Source organism: Babylonia areolata, chromosome 3 (genome assembly GCF_041734735.1).
Source record: "Babylonia areolata isolate BAREFJ2019XMU chromosome 3, ASM4173473v1, whole genome shotgun sequence".
Taxonomy (NCBI): domain Eukaryota; kingdom Metazoa; phylum Mollusca; class Gastropoda; order Neogastropoda; family Buccinidae; genus Babylonia; species Babylonia areolata.
The window spans coordinates 9931412-9947364 of record NC_134878.1 but is presented as its reverse complement, the minus strand read 5'-3'; the positions used below and the strand labels follow the sequence as shown (position 1 = coordinate 9947364).

The following is a 15953-nucleotide window of genomic DNA, read 5'->3' as shown; positions in this document are numbered from 1 at the left end:
TCAAAATTGGTTCGGCGACGTCAGTACAGATCCAGATCCAGGTCTACTCCAAAACTGAGGGGTAGGAAGGAAGACAAGTCACTGAAGGAAAGTCAAGCCAAGCCAAGCCATAGACACTAGAATTCCTAGTGTCTTTGGCCAAGCCTAGCCTAGCCTAGCCTAGCCAAGCCAAGACAAGACAAGGGAGACGGAGGGGTGGGAGTATCAGATAGAAACTGAGACAGAAAGGAAGAGGGAGTCAGTGGAAATGAACTGAAAAGTTTGATTGCTTTTTTTTTTCCTGGGGATGGGAGAGCGGGGAGGATGCTACACACATAATGTATTCTTATTTGTGAACATGCCCCCACCCAGCTCCCATATATATACAGAGAGAGAGAGAGAGAGAGAGAGAGAGAGAGAGAGAGAGAGAGACAGAGAGACAGAGAGGATGCGAATGCGAATGCGAATATTTTATTCATAATATACCATATCCCCTCAGTTTAATTGGAGAGAGACACATAGAGAGACAGACGGAGAGGCAAAACAGTATTTTGCTCCTTTTCGAATCATCATACCCACCACCAACCCGAAGCGCTTTTTTGTCATTTTATTCTTTCGAATGATTTCGGTAATCATATAAACTTCCAATCGAGTGCATTTCCGCTCGGCAGCCTTGGTGTACTCGCAAGCACATTTATTATTGTCCTTTTTCTGGATAAACTGGTAAGAGTTTGATTCCATTCACTTGATTAGTCGATTATTCTCTTACACACATCGGTGCTTTTATGAATCTTGAAAAGTTTACCCCCTCTTTTCTCATTCATTTATTATCGATCTGTCTTGGAACCTCTACCGAAAGTCCAAAACTCAGCTGCTCGTCTGATCTTGAAGCCTGTCGCCGATAACCACGCGTTCTTCTTCTATTACCGGAAATTATATATATAGTTGCACTGGCTTCTTGTATCTGAAAGAATCAAATTTAAAATAGCTTGTATATGTGACGGGGTGGTAAGGTGGTGTTGGAGAAGGTGAAGACAGGTAGAAGGTGTTAGCAGAAGAGAGCTGCAGCCAGGCAAGGTAGACTCGGGAAGGCAGTGCGCTGGTTTTCTTCTTTTATTCTTTCATTCTTCCAGGCCAGGAGAGTTCTCCCTATGTCTGGCACTCACTCACTCCTTATATTCTGTTCCGCCGAACCGCAAAGCCAGCGCCGCGAAGCGACTCACGAAACCGGCCCTCCGCGAGCCTTGAGGGGCCAAGCTTGTGTTTGTTTGACCAAATTTAGCGGCTTCTGACTTTCGGCTCGGGGAACTAACATAGACATATTATATATCACACAAAACTACAAGAGACGAGCATTTTCTTAAGCTAAACCATTTTCTACAAAAATAATGTAGTTAAAAACTGTAAATAAAAAGAGTCACTGAATGAACGAGCTTTTAACGAGTTCATGTATCATTTTTGTACATTACAACAATTAATACGTCGCGATATGTAATATAATTGTAACAATTAAGTAACTGAACATCCTGAATTTCCAACTATATAAAAATCATCTATAAAATCTGCTTCTAGAGTAAAGATTTTTTATGTAAAAATTCAAGAGAAAACTCAGCGGATAGCTCCCGTGTCGGCACCGCTTGGCGGTGCTTTTGGCACTTGTGATCGACAATGAAATACTTCGTTTAAACCAACTACAACACAATTATACATGCACGATACTAATCAGATTGATAACAGAAATGCAAACATCTGCAAGACACGATATAAAAATGTGTAGGTATTGTAAAAACGTATTTTGCTCAAATCGGCACTGACGAATTCCAATGGCTTGAAGAAGAGATAGTTTTGTGGCGCCGAAATGCCGTCAGACATTCCGTACCATCGCATGCCTATAACTTAGGTGTACACGGAAAGCAGTACACGAGAAGAAGGCTTAATCATTTACATTTTAATGCACATTCTAAATTCCACGGTAACTATATCGATTTATAGAAAACGAAGGTATTTTGTATGTTTCAACTGAGTGGATTTCGAAGATCGCGCCAAAACTCATTCACATAAATATTAGTTTTAAAAAGTTATAGGCTTTCTGGCCAAATGATATCATTACAGTTGAGAAGTATGATCGTTCTGAAGTTCCATAACACAAAACTATAATCACAAAATGTATAACCCACGTCAGGGCAAAACGGTTTGCCCACACTGAATTCTTAAAGGGGCATCATTTTAAATGTAGCCCTTAAAGTTCAGTATGTGTTTAAAATGCACACGGCAATCCAGTGGGTAGACTCTAGTCAAATGCTCTTGAGGGGCGTTATTTAAAATGCAAACCCCCAAAGCCAAAACCAGTACAGGTTATAAGGGGAGCTGTTGTATTAACAGTGTTCCCAATATAACAAAATAAGCCCCAACAATGTTAATTGTCTGAAATGTATATCGGCATGTTATACACTGACTGTGGGAAAATAGTTGTATAAACATATAATTCCTTTTCATCAGCTTCACATCCGTATTGACTAGAGAGAACCTGAAACAAAATTCCTCAGGATGAAGTACCTGAAGCGCGGGCCCAACGAAGACTAGAAAGGAGTTGTCATTTTTTAACAAACGTTTCCTTTGAGTCATTTTTTCTCTGTCTGTCTCTTCTTTTTGACCAACTCATTAGCACCAATAAAACATATTTGCAATTCAGTGGACAATTTCAACAATACAATTTGATGCAATTATCAACCAAAAATGAGTGAGCATTCAACAGCTTTGCTTGGGGGAAAAATCAATCTTTGATCAAACAAAATGAGTGAGCATTCAACAGCTTTGCTTGGGGGAAAAAGTCAATCTTTGAAAAATTTCAACTGCTCAATGACAAAAACAAACAAAAAAAAACAAAAACAAGAGAACAATCAGTCCCACACATTGTCCATCATTAACCTATCTTGTCTCCTCAAATTTCAAGTGAGACAGCAACTAAGCAAAGTCACTGACCAACGTAAGGAACACCAGATGTGTACCATGTTACTGGCTTCGTCGTCAGGCGTAGAGATCGCCTAGGGGTGGGAGCTGGTGGTAGTGGAGGCGGCTCTGGTGCTGCCTGCAGGGCTGATGTCCTGGGCCCTGGCATGGGACTGAACAGGCACACCCCACTGTCAGTGTCAGTGTCAGTATCAGAGTCTGACACTTTGTTGACATGGCAGGACCGTTGGGACAGGTCAGTCGGCGTGACAGCAGGTGGTGGTCGTTGGCTGCCTCTCAGCTGTGTGAGGTTGAGTACAGGTGAAGGTGACACCTGTGGGATCACAGCATCAGGTGTGGTGCTGTGGCGCTTCCGTCTGCGTCGGCGTCTCCTGCGTCGCTGGTTTGGAGCTGGAGCAGCTGGCAATGACCCAGATTGCCCAGTGTGTTTGGTGACAACACACTGGTTGTTGACTGCCATTGGAGTCTGGTGGTCAGCTTTCTGTCGCCTGGCATTCTTCATATAGCGCTGCTTGTGCCGACACTGGTCTTCAGTGTGGCCAGACCGCTGACACCAGACACAGTGTGGAGGGTCTGGGGCCCGGTCAGCAGCACAGCGGCGAGGATGATGTGCTGGTCCTGGAGGATGTGGGCGGTGTGCTGGCATGGGGAACTGCTGCTGCTGTTGTCGCAAACTGTCGACTTCAGCCGTCAATGTAGCCAGCTGGGCCTGTAGGCAGGCAACAGTGGCGTTGTGACTGTCGTCAGCGTCGCTGTCCTCCCTCAGCCATCGCTGGGCCTCCTTCTTCGCCGCCTCGAAGGTGGTGTCAGGGTGGTCTCTGATGAAGCGCCTGACATCGCGCCTGAGTGCAGCTGGCTGAAGACCTCTGGCGAAGGCGTCGCGGAGAATGGTCGCTGGCACCTGCATCATCCCATCTTCAGCCTTGTTGACCTTGGTCCAGAGGTACCGAAGATGGGACGCGTACACTGCAATCGTCTCCTTGGACTGCTGCTGCCTAGTGAAGAAGGCAGTGGCAAGGTCTGTGGTGTCACGTTGCTCTCCCCAGTTCTCCTCGAGTAGTGTTAGGATTTTGGCTGGCGTGTCCACTTCTGTCGCCGGCAGCCTGACAATCTGCTGGCGAGCTCTGCCTGCAAGGGCTGAGATCAGCCAGAGAGAGGCTGTCACGTCATCCAGGGGCTGCAGATGGAGGATCATACGGGCCTCCCAGATGAAGTCATCAACTTCCCTGCCGGTTTCCTCACCGGAGAATGTCGGGAGTTTGGGCAGGAAGTCGGATTGGGCCATGTTGATGGGCGACGTTACTCAGTCTGCGTGGACTTGAAGTACCTGCTGCACTCTCTTCTCTCTGTCTTCTCCTAATCCTGCTCGCAGCGCCAGTTGTGACGGGGTGGTAAGGTGGTGTTGGAGAAGGTGAAGACAGGTAGAAGGTGTTAGCAGAAGAGAGCTGCAGCCAGGCAAGGTAGACTCGGGAAGGCAGTGCGCTGGTTTTCTTCTTTTATTCTTTCATTCTTCCAGGCCAGGAGAGTTCTCCCTATGTCTGGCACTCACTCACTCCTTATATTCTGTTCCGCCGAACCGCAAAGCCAGCGCCGCGAAGCGACTCACGAAACCGGCCCTCCGCGAGCCTTGAGGGGCCAAGCTTGTGTTTGTTTGACCAAATTTAGCGGCTTCTGACTTTCGGCTCGGGGAACTAACATAGACATATTATATATCACACAAAACTACAAGAGACGAGCATTTTCTTAAGCTAAACCATTTTCTACAAAAATAATGTAGTTAAAAACTGTAAATAAAAAGAGTCACTGAATGAACGAGCTTTTAACGAGTTCATGTATCATTTTTGTACATTACAACAATTAATACGTCGCGATATGTAATATAATTGTAACAATTAAGTAACTGAACATCCTGAATTTCCAACTATATAAAAATCATCTATAAAATCTGCTTCTAGAGTAAAGATTTTTTATGTAAAAATTCAAGAGAAAACTCAGCGGATAGCTCCCGTGTCGGCACCGCTTGGCGGTGCTTTTGGCACTTGTGATCGACAATGAAATACTTCGTTTAAACCAACTACAACACAATTATACATGCACGATACTAATCAGATTGATAACAGAAATGCAAACATCTGCAAGACACGATATAAAAATGTGTAGGTATTGTAAAAACGTATTTTGCTCAAATCGGCACTGACGAATTCCAATGGCTTGAAGAAGAGATAGTTTTGTGGCGCCGAAATGCCGTCAGACATTCCGTACCATCGCATGCCTATAACTTAGGTGTACACGGAAAGCAGTACACGAGAAGAAGGCTTAATCATTTACATTTTAATGCACATTCTAAATTCCACGGTAACTATATCGATTTATAGAAAACGAAGGTATTTTGTATGTTTCAACTGAGTGGATTTCGAAGATCGCGCCAAAACTCATTCACATAAATATTAGTTTTAAAAAGTTATAGGCTTTCTGGCCAAATGATATCATTACAGTTGAGAAGTATGATCGTTCTGAAGTTCCATAACACAAAACTATAATCACATCTATAAGGAAGTGTTTATAATTTAACAAATTGATGAAAATCATCATACGGTTCCCTGTAAAGGGAGATAACTTGTGACCGATTTACAACTTCCTTGGTAACCTTCGGCGAGTCACAAAAATCGTCTGCTAAGCTGGCCCAACGAAGATCGTAGCCAACCCGGCTACATATATGTTTCAATTCATTGACCGGTTCTGCACCATCGTACCAGAGTTCTGAAAATTTTCCAGAATACCCCGCCGTGCCTGGCGTTCTTCATCTGACAGTGACACATGCATGTTCGAAATCCCGCGTTACAGACGCAGGTCCCGTGGTTTCCGAACTCCTTGCCACAGAAAATGAGATAATGCTCCGCTAAAAAAAAATCTTTCAAGACTAATATTCTTAACTATAGATAATTCTCTCCCCGAACCGTCTTTATGTCTGTGCCTCGATGTGTTTATGTGAGGGATGGGGTAAGGTGGGAGGTGTGTGTGAGTTGTAAGTGTAATTACACTTTTTTATATTAATTTTAACAAGTTTGTATCTAACGTTATATTATGTGGGTGAGGTGAAAGAGCTGTGTGAGTCAGGAATGATGTTACACTGTTTTTAAGTGGTTAGTGAGTTGTATGAAATCATGTTTTTAATTGTATTGAGCTAGACTCAGTAACTTAGAGCTGCAGGGTAAGCACCATAGTATACTGTATACAAATGTACATTATTATTAGTAGTAGTAATCTTACGCTGACTCAGTGTGTGTGTGTGTATGTTTTGTTATCACCGATTCTCAGTCACTATGTCTGTTTTTGTGTTACAAACTAACAAAGTGTACGTTTGAAGGAGGAAGGCAGAATGGTTAGGTAATAGGATGCTCATCTGCCAATACACTTTTACAGTGTCCATGAGGGTCTGGGTTTGAATACCGGCTCGTACCCTTTCTCCCAAGTTTGACTGGAAATTCGAACTGAGCATTTGGTCATTTGGATGAGATGATAAACTGAGGTCCCATGAGCAGCATGCACTTTGCACACTGAAAAAATTCCCATGGCAATGAGAGTTTTGTCTGGCAAAATTCTGAAGAACTAGAAGAAATCCAGTCTGATTGGTACACATAGAAATGATATATACGTATGTATGCACTCAATGCCTAACTAAGCGCGTTGGGTTATGCTGCTGGTCAGGCATCTGCCTAGCAGATGTGGTGTGGCACATATGGGATTGTCCAATGCAGTGACGCCTCCCTGAGAAACTGAAACTCCTTGTTCGTGCACGTATCATTCTCAATTAAGAAAATATATACAAAGTTGACAGTACTACAGCTAGTAGTAGAATATGGATGTGACATTGTGAGCTATTGAGTGGGGGTGAAATGCAACTAGCTGAATGGAAAGATGGTGGTGGGCACCTTAGTACTGATTCGGCATTCAGATTCAGAGGCTTACAGTACATTTATAAATATTTATACATGCATCAGGTTAACACAGAGACAAACACCCACATTTACACACACATATACGCATACACATGCACGCGCAAACAGACCACTCACTCACAAATTGCATAAGTCAGCCTTCTGTTGTTTGTAAATTAATATTTAACTAGTATTTTACCATCATTCACACTGAATGACTGATTTGAACAATCATGTCTTAAATGTGAGCATGCTAAGAATCTTGAGAAAATTCTTTAAATCAGTTTTACAGGTGACACAGTTTAGGAGTATTATGCATGTCAGTACTACAGTAGGCAATTATGACATTTGTTGAAATTTTATTTATTGCAGACACAATGGGTGACCGCTACAACATTCACAGCCAGTTGGAGCATTTGCAGTCTAAGTACATTGGCACTGGCCACGCCGACACCAACAAGTGGGAGTGGCTGACTAATCAGCACAGAGATACATACGCTGCCTACCTTGGTCACAGCGACATGCTCAACTACTTTGCAGTGGCAGAAAATGAGGCGCGGGCTCGTGTCAAGTTTAACATCATGGAGAAGATGCTTCAGCCTTGTGGACCCCCTCCCAAGCGGCCAGAAGATTAATCTCAGACAATGTTGTTGAAGAATTGTCATTTTAAAGTGATTTTTGTGGATGCAGAATGAATGATATGGTGCAAGCTTGTGAACCATTGAGTGGATGAATTTTGTTGTTTGTTTCTTTAAATACTTGGTAGTTAAAATTGTGAGTGTAACTGTAAGTTTCATGAAAATTTATTAACTTTGATGGGTTCAGTGGTCATAAAAAATATGGTTTGTAGGGGAAAAAAGCTTGCCAATGCGTTCAGAATTATCCAGGTTTAGCTTGTTATGATAATATCAACTGACTGTAAGTCTTAAGTGTAAGAGAGCTCACTGGAAATAGGTAGCTCCTACAGTTGGCTGGCTACAAATGGCAAGACTGACTGATGGTACCAGAAGAAGAAATTATTCAACATTCTGTGGGTCAGAGTACTTCCAGAGCAGTATACTGAAAACTTGCGTCAGCAATGCAATACATACATCATATTCATGTTGTCTTGAGGTGTTTTTTTAAGGAAAGGACAAACATTACTCAAGACACCAGGTATGTTTGAACAAAGAATTTTTTGTAGACTTTGAATGGAACGTTTAATGGATTGAAACGGAATAAATGGTAACATGATGCAAATACTGAGGTGTCTTTGTCTTTAATGTTTATGTATTCATTAAGTAATGCATTGTGACTGTTTATAGCCTCTGTATTATGTGTGTGTTGTTTCATCAATTTGTAAACACTGGGAAAAGATGAAATGATAAGGGGACAGAGGGATGTTTGAATCCATAGATGGTGATTTCTTGCCAGCGTCACGATATGGATAGATTAAATGAGTGTTGATAACCGAACCATTGTTTAATTACACATACTTAACCGTGACCCACTAGTGCAGACTCCGGCAGGGGTCTGACATTCCCAAGAGAATTTTATTTTTTAGATATATATAAACCAAGAACAGTACTTAACTATCTCCAAGAACATATTTTAACTATTTCCAGGTCATGTGCAGCATCTCAAGGGTCCAATGAAAAGGAGATGCAGTGTGTGATCGCTTTGGAAACAACTTAACTTAAAAATGTTCATACATATATGTGTATGATTCCATAATAAATCTAGATTGATTTCTCTTTTTGAGATAATAATGTTACCTCAACAATAAATTCTGTTGAAGATAATGATCCACCAAAAAAGTAATAAAATACAAATAGTATAGTGTGTGTTACTCAAGATATTATAAGTTATAAGAAATTATCATGTCTCCTTTTTTTAATGCTGATAAATCAAATGACCCTTTTTCTTAATACAATGATAATTATAATTTGCTGTTGTTTCTGTATGTGAGTATCGGTGAGTGTGTGCCTGTCTGTCAGTCGGTGTCTGTCAGTTTTATGTGTTTCTTAATCTAAGTACTGGTGACTAACAAATGATTCCCATTAATGCTAATTGAGTCCATCTCTCTCTGTCTCTCCCCTCCACCACACACAACATGTTCCCTCTCTCAGACTTACATTTAGAATGAATACATCATTACATGCATTGTTATTTGTACATATGGATGTGCATATTCACAAACATGGTCTCTGCTCTTTCTCCCCACCCCACCCTCTATCCCTCTCTCTCTTGCCTGCACACACACACACACACACACACACACACACACACACATATGTGGATTTGCTCATTCACAAACATGGTCCATGCGCTCTCTCTCACCAAAACAGTCATATGTTCATACATGCACAAACACATTGCGCACACACTGTAACAAAATGAGCCAATGTGAAGCTGAGTATGAGGCAGCGCATATTTACAAGTAGGAAGAGGAGGGGACCCCGGGTGTAACATGATGGGGTCCACACACAATTTACTTTCTCTTTGGTCCACTGTAACAGAAGGGAACGGCTTACCCAGCTGAATGGCAGCAACAACAGAAAAAAATTGGCTTACTTTCTCATGATTACCTGCAAATAAAGCAAAAATGCCTTTTCATCAAGAACTAGTGCAATGTGATTCACATTTAGCAAAAATGCCATTTCATCAAAGACAATGCAGTGTGATTCACATTTGGCAGTAGTTGAATGACAGCTTGAAAATTTGGCTGATCAGTGCAGTGTTTTTCTGTAGCCAATTGTGTAAATGCAGTTTGCTGTTCACTTGAGCATGTGGTAAAAATAGCAGAATCTGTTACATGACATGTGATCATTGGATTCACATTTATAAATGTGCAGACAGTGGATAGCTGGGAGATAGGAATTACTTATTTTCACTAGACCTGAGAATCTGTTGAAGAAAAGATGGCAAAGGCGATGCAAAAAACGGAAGGAAGACACACAAGCTTTGTACAAACCTTTGAAGGTTGGTCATTTCAGGATGCCAGTATTTGGTGGTCTTGCAAATCAAAGAAAATGACACAACTCTTTGAAGAAGTGTTGGAATCTTATGTTGACAGGCCATTCAACAGGGATTCAGTGGACAGGCATGCATGTGAACACGGTTTTACTGTATTGTGCTAGCAGTCCGTAATAAACTATATTTCTACTTGGCCAAGCATCCATGGTGTCATCAGTAGTTGTTTTGTTGTTGTTTTTATGTCTGTTTTTGTTTTGTTTTTTAAATTGTGGAGAAAGCAAGGCCGACAATTATTGAAGTGCCAATGAATATAACATGTCTGCTGGCGTACACGTCTGTTCTTGTTGCACACAACAAGCTAAGCATATGACTGTGCTCTGAAATGGACACTTGCTAATAAACTGGCTGCATTTCTTTTCTTTTTTAAATTACATAAACTGCAATGAAATACAAAATGCTCAGAATGGAACACTGTTTTGTTTTGTTGTTGGTTTGTTTGTTGTTGTTTTTTTGGCACACACACACACATATACACACACACGGTCATTTCTTAAAACGTGACGATTTTCTAAATCTCAAACTAAGAAACACTCGGCAACGTCTCAGAGCAAATGCGGGCAAACATTGTCAAGCCCCTGATCCAGTTGCTACGCTACAGACCCACACGAATCATGATCTTCGACTTAATGAAAATAAGAACTGGACTGCGCTTGTGTGTGTCCCGACAAAAGAGAGAAAGACTGACAGTGTTTTAGATAGTGTCAAATCAACAAACTTATACCGCGTTTACTTACTAAGCGTCGGGAGTAGTATCAGTCAATCACGTGACATACTTAACTCTGTGGGTCGATGAACGGATCAACAGTAGCTTGACATGAAGGAGTGAGAGAGGGATTCTACAACATCGGTCAATTATCCTGTTTCATTACCTGTAGCATATCTGTTTTCAAGGCTGGCGGAATTTGTAAACGCACGTCGCCCTTCAAAACCAAGTAAAGTTTTACTGACGCACCACTGTATGGTCATAGTATACACCTATATATTTCTTATCAGTCAGTCACTGAGTGACGCTTTATCATGATGCTCTCCTACAGTCACTGCCCATGTCATCAAATGAGATTGCCCTGGCAGCAACTAAATAATTATCCCTGAAATGAAAAAATGGCGCAACAAGAACAGCTATTCACAACTTCGCGGTAACAGTCCATTGTTGTAATGAAAATGTAAGGTGCTTGGTTCAAAACAAATAACGAAACGTGATTGGTTGAAAACAAATAAAAGAAGAGGGGCAAGGCCTTCAAGATTCACTCAGTTGTGATTCACGCTTTATCCAGTAAAGGAATCATGAGGATGAGAGAGATTTAATGAACCGTTAAAATGTGTTCTGTATTAGATATCAGTATACTTGGTGGGTTAAAAAAAAAAAAAATGGCGTGCTTGCAGGATCGAACCATGTATGTCCAGTTCGGAAACAAGTGGACAAACTCATCAATACGGCGCATCTGGCGTCATACGATAATGATGCGCGAAAAAGATATTGTATTCCGAGGTAATAACACTGACCAATTAAATCATGTGTTATATATATATATATAATCAGGCTTTAGGCACACTGTATCTGATCTCCAGATCTGTACAAACCAGTGTACAATGTTAACAAGCTGATTGAAACATGAAACGCCGGGTTGATTCAAATTTTCTTTTATGTTCATTCCAGTTAATTCAGTATCCACTTTAAATTATTCATATGCAGTAAACACGTCGATGCTGTAGTTAGTGTCATTGTATGTGTTCTCGGTCCAGAATTTGTATTTCTTTTCTTTTAATTGCGACGGCCGGAACAAGAAAAACAATGTCATGTCGTCTCGTCTTCTAATCAAACATGTTTCGGCAACTGGGAACAGCCGGATTGTGTTTATATATATATATAATCTGGATCCGGAAATATGGCTTAATTCTGAAGACTTACAACCTGTTATTGGTATGACTGTGAAGATTTTTTCCTACTATGTTTAATCCAAATTTGGCATTTCCAAAGTATTTCCAGAGGAACTGATGAATTTGTTAAAGTTAACCGCGGCCACGAACACACACACACACACACACACACACACACAGAGTGTCTTTTACTAGGGGAAGAAACATACCAACAAAACTAAACTGCCTGGCTTCCGTGTTTCACGATGAATATCACATATTTACTTTCTTGTTACATCTGATTGACCCATGTAAAAATCAAGTTGTTCGACCCCAGTGGGCATCGCCACAATGCAACGCCACTTTTTTCTGTTTATGTGTCTTAGTTTTCCATTACAGATTTATATATAGAGAAAAAAATTACTGTGGGTTCTTTTTCGTGCCGCAAGTCGCAGGATCCCACCATCTTAACACGTTTTATTGTTTCATCTAAAAGACTATCTAACATGCAGGTCACTGGGCCTATAAATTCGTTTGAAATAGCATGCGTCACTGAAAACGTCTGAGTTTTTCTACCATACTCAGTATCCAAATCTCAGTCAGCGTAGGCACCGTCCCCTGGCTCTCAAAAACAGTTCTTCCGCAACAGACTACTCACTGCTACTGTCCAGATTACACTGATCTGATTTCATCAACCAGGTTATTCAATGAGTGTTCAGATCAAGGTACGTGCCTTTTCCGTGGAAAATAGCACACATGCGTGACTCTTCACATAAAAGGGTAATAGGAAACTATGTTCAAAACATTCCCAAATCGCTATTTATAGTTGAGTCCGGCGGTAAAGTACTAGAGAAATGCATCCATTGACGTGTACGCCTATAACACTATCCGACATTAAACAGCATGATTACACAAAAACCAGTCTTGATTTATTTTATCAGTCGGCTTCCATAGATGAATTTGATGAACTGGTGACTTGAACACAGGAGTGCATTGCTGGCCTAAAGGACTGGATGACTCTCAACAAGCTGCAACTAAATGATGATAAGACTGAATTTATGATAACCTGTCCAAAGAAGTTTCGTCAACATCCTTCCTTTCCTGACTCTGTTCTGATCAATAGCACACCTGTTTCACTTTCTCCTTCTGTTCGCAGTCTTGGTGTAATCCTTGACCAGTCTCTTTCAGTTTCTTCCAACAGCACATTTCGAATATCCGTGTAAAGTTGCCTATTTGGAACTGCGTAGAATCAGCTCTATCCGCCACTATCTCTCAACCGATGCAACCAAGACACTTGTATGCTCTCTGGTTCTCTCAAGATTGGATTACTGCAACTCTCTTTTGGCCTGCCTTCCCAAATATCTGTTAGACAGACTCCAACGAATTCAGAATAACGCTGCCAGACTCATTTGCAGAGCTTCTAAATTTGACCATGTTTCTCCTCTCCTTCAGTCTCTCCACTGGTTGCCTGTTTCTGATCGAATAGACTATAAGCTATCCACTCTGACCTTTTCTGCAGTCAATGGATCTGGCCCCAAGTATCTTTCTGAACTCCTCCATATCTATACCCCGTCTCGTCAGCTCCGTTCTTCCTCTGATACTTTCTTTTCAATCGCCAAAGACGTGGAACAAGCTCCCTGATAACCTCCGTCTTTCTGATTCCCTCGCATCTTTTAATTCTCGTTTCAAAACTCACCTTTTCCCTCAGCAGTGTGTATACATATGTATGTGTACATAACTACATGCATGTATATAGTGAATGTGTATTGTGTGTGCGTGCGTTTATGTAAGTTTATGCCTGCCTATGTGTGCGTATGTGTTAGGGTAGCTGTTAGATACACATGTATTGTTAAAATGTATGTATGCAGTGCGCGCGCGCGCGTGTGTGTGTGTGTAGTCACATTTTGGTGTGTGTATGTAAGATAGATGTAATGTTTTATGTTAACAAAACTGACGTTTTTGTAAAGCACCCAGAGCAGATTTCTGGATAGTGTGCTATATAAGTATCCATTATTATTATTATTGCTGGTGATTCAACTATTATCAGTAAACTCAGTAATTTGGATGATTTATGTGGCGCACATTATAGTGTCCGAGGAATCCCAACCCCAAGTTGTATATTTGATATTTCAAAGGCCGCGTGTAGGTCTTTTATCAAAATGAAATGCCGTTGTGTACGTGGCGGTAAATTACTGGAATTCTTTCATAACTTCCTGTCGATTCCAGTCCTCCGCATTGCAGAAACAGTAGAACATTTTCAGTCTTTTACGCTGTCTAAACTAGTGACAAGATTATAAGATAGAACACCATTTCTTCTCTTCTCGTAAAAAAACGCCACAGTAACTACTCCACTACGAGGCCAGTGATCCAACTATCAGTTCTCTTAGGAATGAACAAATATTTTCGACTGAACAAGATTCAGTATATCATGTGGACAACAACAACAACAACAACAACAACAAAAAAAAGCAACACACACACACACACACACACACACACACACACACACACACACACGTTCATTTAATGTCTGTGACATAAAACATGTAGGCATATGCACAATTAAATATATCCTGTGGTGACGTACTGAAAATCTAAAAAATGTTACCCGTGCACTTCTTCGGAAACGTGTGTGAGCTGCAACACGAACAGTGCAAACTCAGCACGGTGTTTACTGGTCCATGACTTCAACGAGTGAACAACTGATTAATATAACGGTCTCTGCATGGAAGCCCCAGAGCGGTGGGTGTTCACGTCGTTATTAATTTCCATGCAGTCCATTGCCGGTAAAATTACCACTTATCCTCTTCTGCCACTCGGTTGCCAGACGTGTATCAGTATCACATATTAAAATTTTTACTATGTCACGGTCTGTCTACTCGCCCACTGAACGTCATCCTTTCAAGTGATTGCTACTTTTGTTCTCCAGCGTCATTTCTGGAAGAAAAAAAAACACTGACTTTGAAACTCATTCTTTCAGTCAGTTGAAATAAACACTGGCAATTTAAAGCAAACAAACACTGAAAAATATTACACTTCCATGGTATGCATAGTCTCCCTCTGTCAGTTTTCCTTCGTCTCTCTCTGTATCTCTGATTCATTCTCTCGCAGTCTGTCTGCCTCTCAGTCTTTGTCTCAGTGACTGTCTCACGATCTGCCTGTCTCAGAAAATGGAGCATGGTTTTCAGAAACGTCGGGTTCAAACAGAAGTTGAAATATGGGTATTTGTTACATGACCGGGTTGCATTCAAATGCGGCCTGTATTGTTCTTATTCAGTATCGTTGTTGTTGTTGTGTCAGTTTATGTTATCATTAGTGTGGTTGCAGTATTATATCATTGCCGTTTGACTAGTTGTAACTGTTCTGCTGTTGGCTGATGCACTCATGTCATCCCTGGCGGTCCCCTCTCTCTCCCCGGTTTGCTCAGTTCTCTTGATCATCTGTCAGTTTGTTCAAAACACCGCGCACGTGTGGCGCGCCTTCTTCAGACACTGATGTGTTCTTGTGGTCCTCGGTGGTGAAACTGACCGACTGAATACACAGCATCACCTCTGCTGCACTGTTTAAAAAACTGACAAACAAACAAACAACAACAACAACAAAAACCAACCAACCGAACAAACAAAAAAACAATAACAACCAAAAAAACACGAACAAAAACCGAACCAATCAACAACAAAAAACACAACACCAACAACAAACAAACCTGGATGCCCAACCTTCGCATTCATGACCCATCGTCCTCGAGACCCAAAATGCTTTTGTCATAATTTCTTTTTAAAGACACTCACATTAAAATAAATAAACAAAAAATACACACGTGAATACAATATAGACATATACAGTAAATGAAAAATTATATCTCAGTGGAACACACGCATGTTCAATGGTGAACGCAGGTCACGACACGTGACACATGCTGCATGCTTTGTCTTATGAAGGAACACAACACAGCCCTTTTTTGACAACGATTGAATGAAATACTTGCGAAGAGCTTGAATGTATGCGAACTGATATTTACATGCGAATTAACGTGCGGGAAAAAAAAAAGAAAAAAGAAAGAAAAAAGGGGGGTGAGGGGGTGGAGTGGAGGGGGAGGCCATCGCTTTGGCTGTAATGCTTTTCTCCCTTTGTGACACTCATTGTTGAACGGAAATAAGAATTGTCAGATCAGAGTTGCGCATTGAGAGGAAA

General features: G+C 41.2%; 1 protein-coding gene across 1 annotated transcript; it reads left to right on the top strand.

Annotated features, from left to right (window-relative positions):
* The first annotated feature begins 617 nt into the window (after nucleotides 1-617).
* Nucleotides 618-8811, top strand: LOC143280429 (splicing factor 3B subunit 5-like). Its single transcript, XM_076585069.1, has 2 exons — nucleotides 618-702; nucleotides 7260-8811. Exon 2 carries the CDS (start codon nucleotides 7265-7267, stop codon nucleotides 7520-7522), a length of 258 nt encoding a protein of 85 aa, XP_076441184.1. The 5' UTR covers nucleotides 618-702; nucleotides 7260-7264; the 3' UTR covers nucleotides 7523-8811.
* The last annotated feature ends 7142 nt before the right edge of the window (nucleotides 8812-15953 follow it).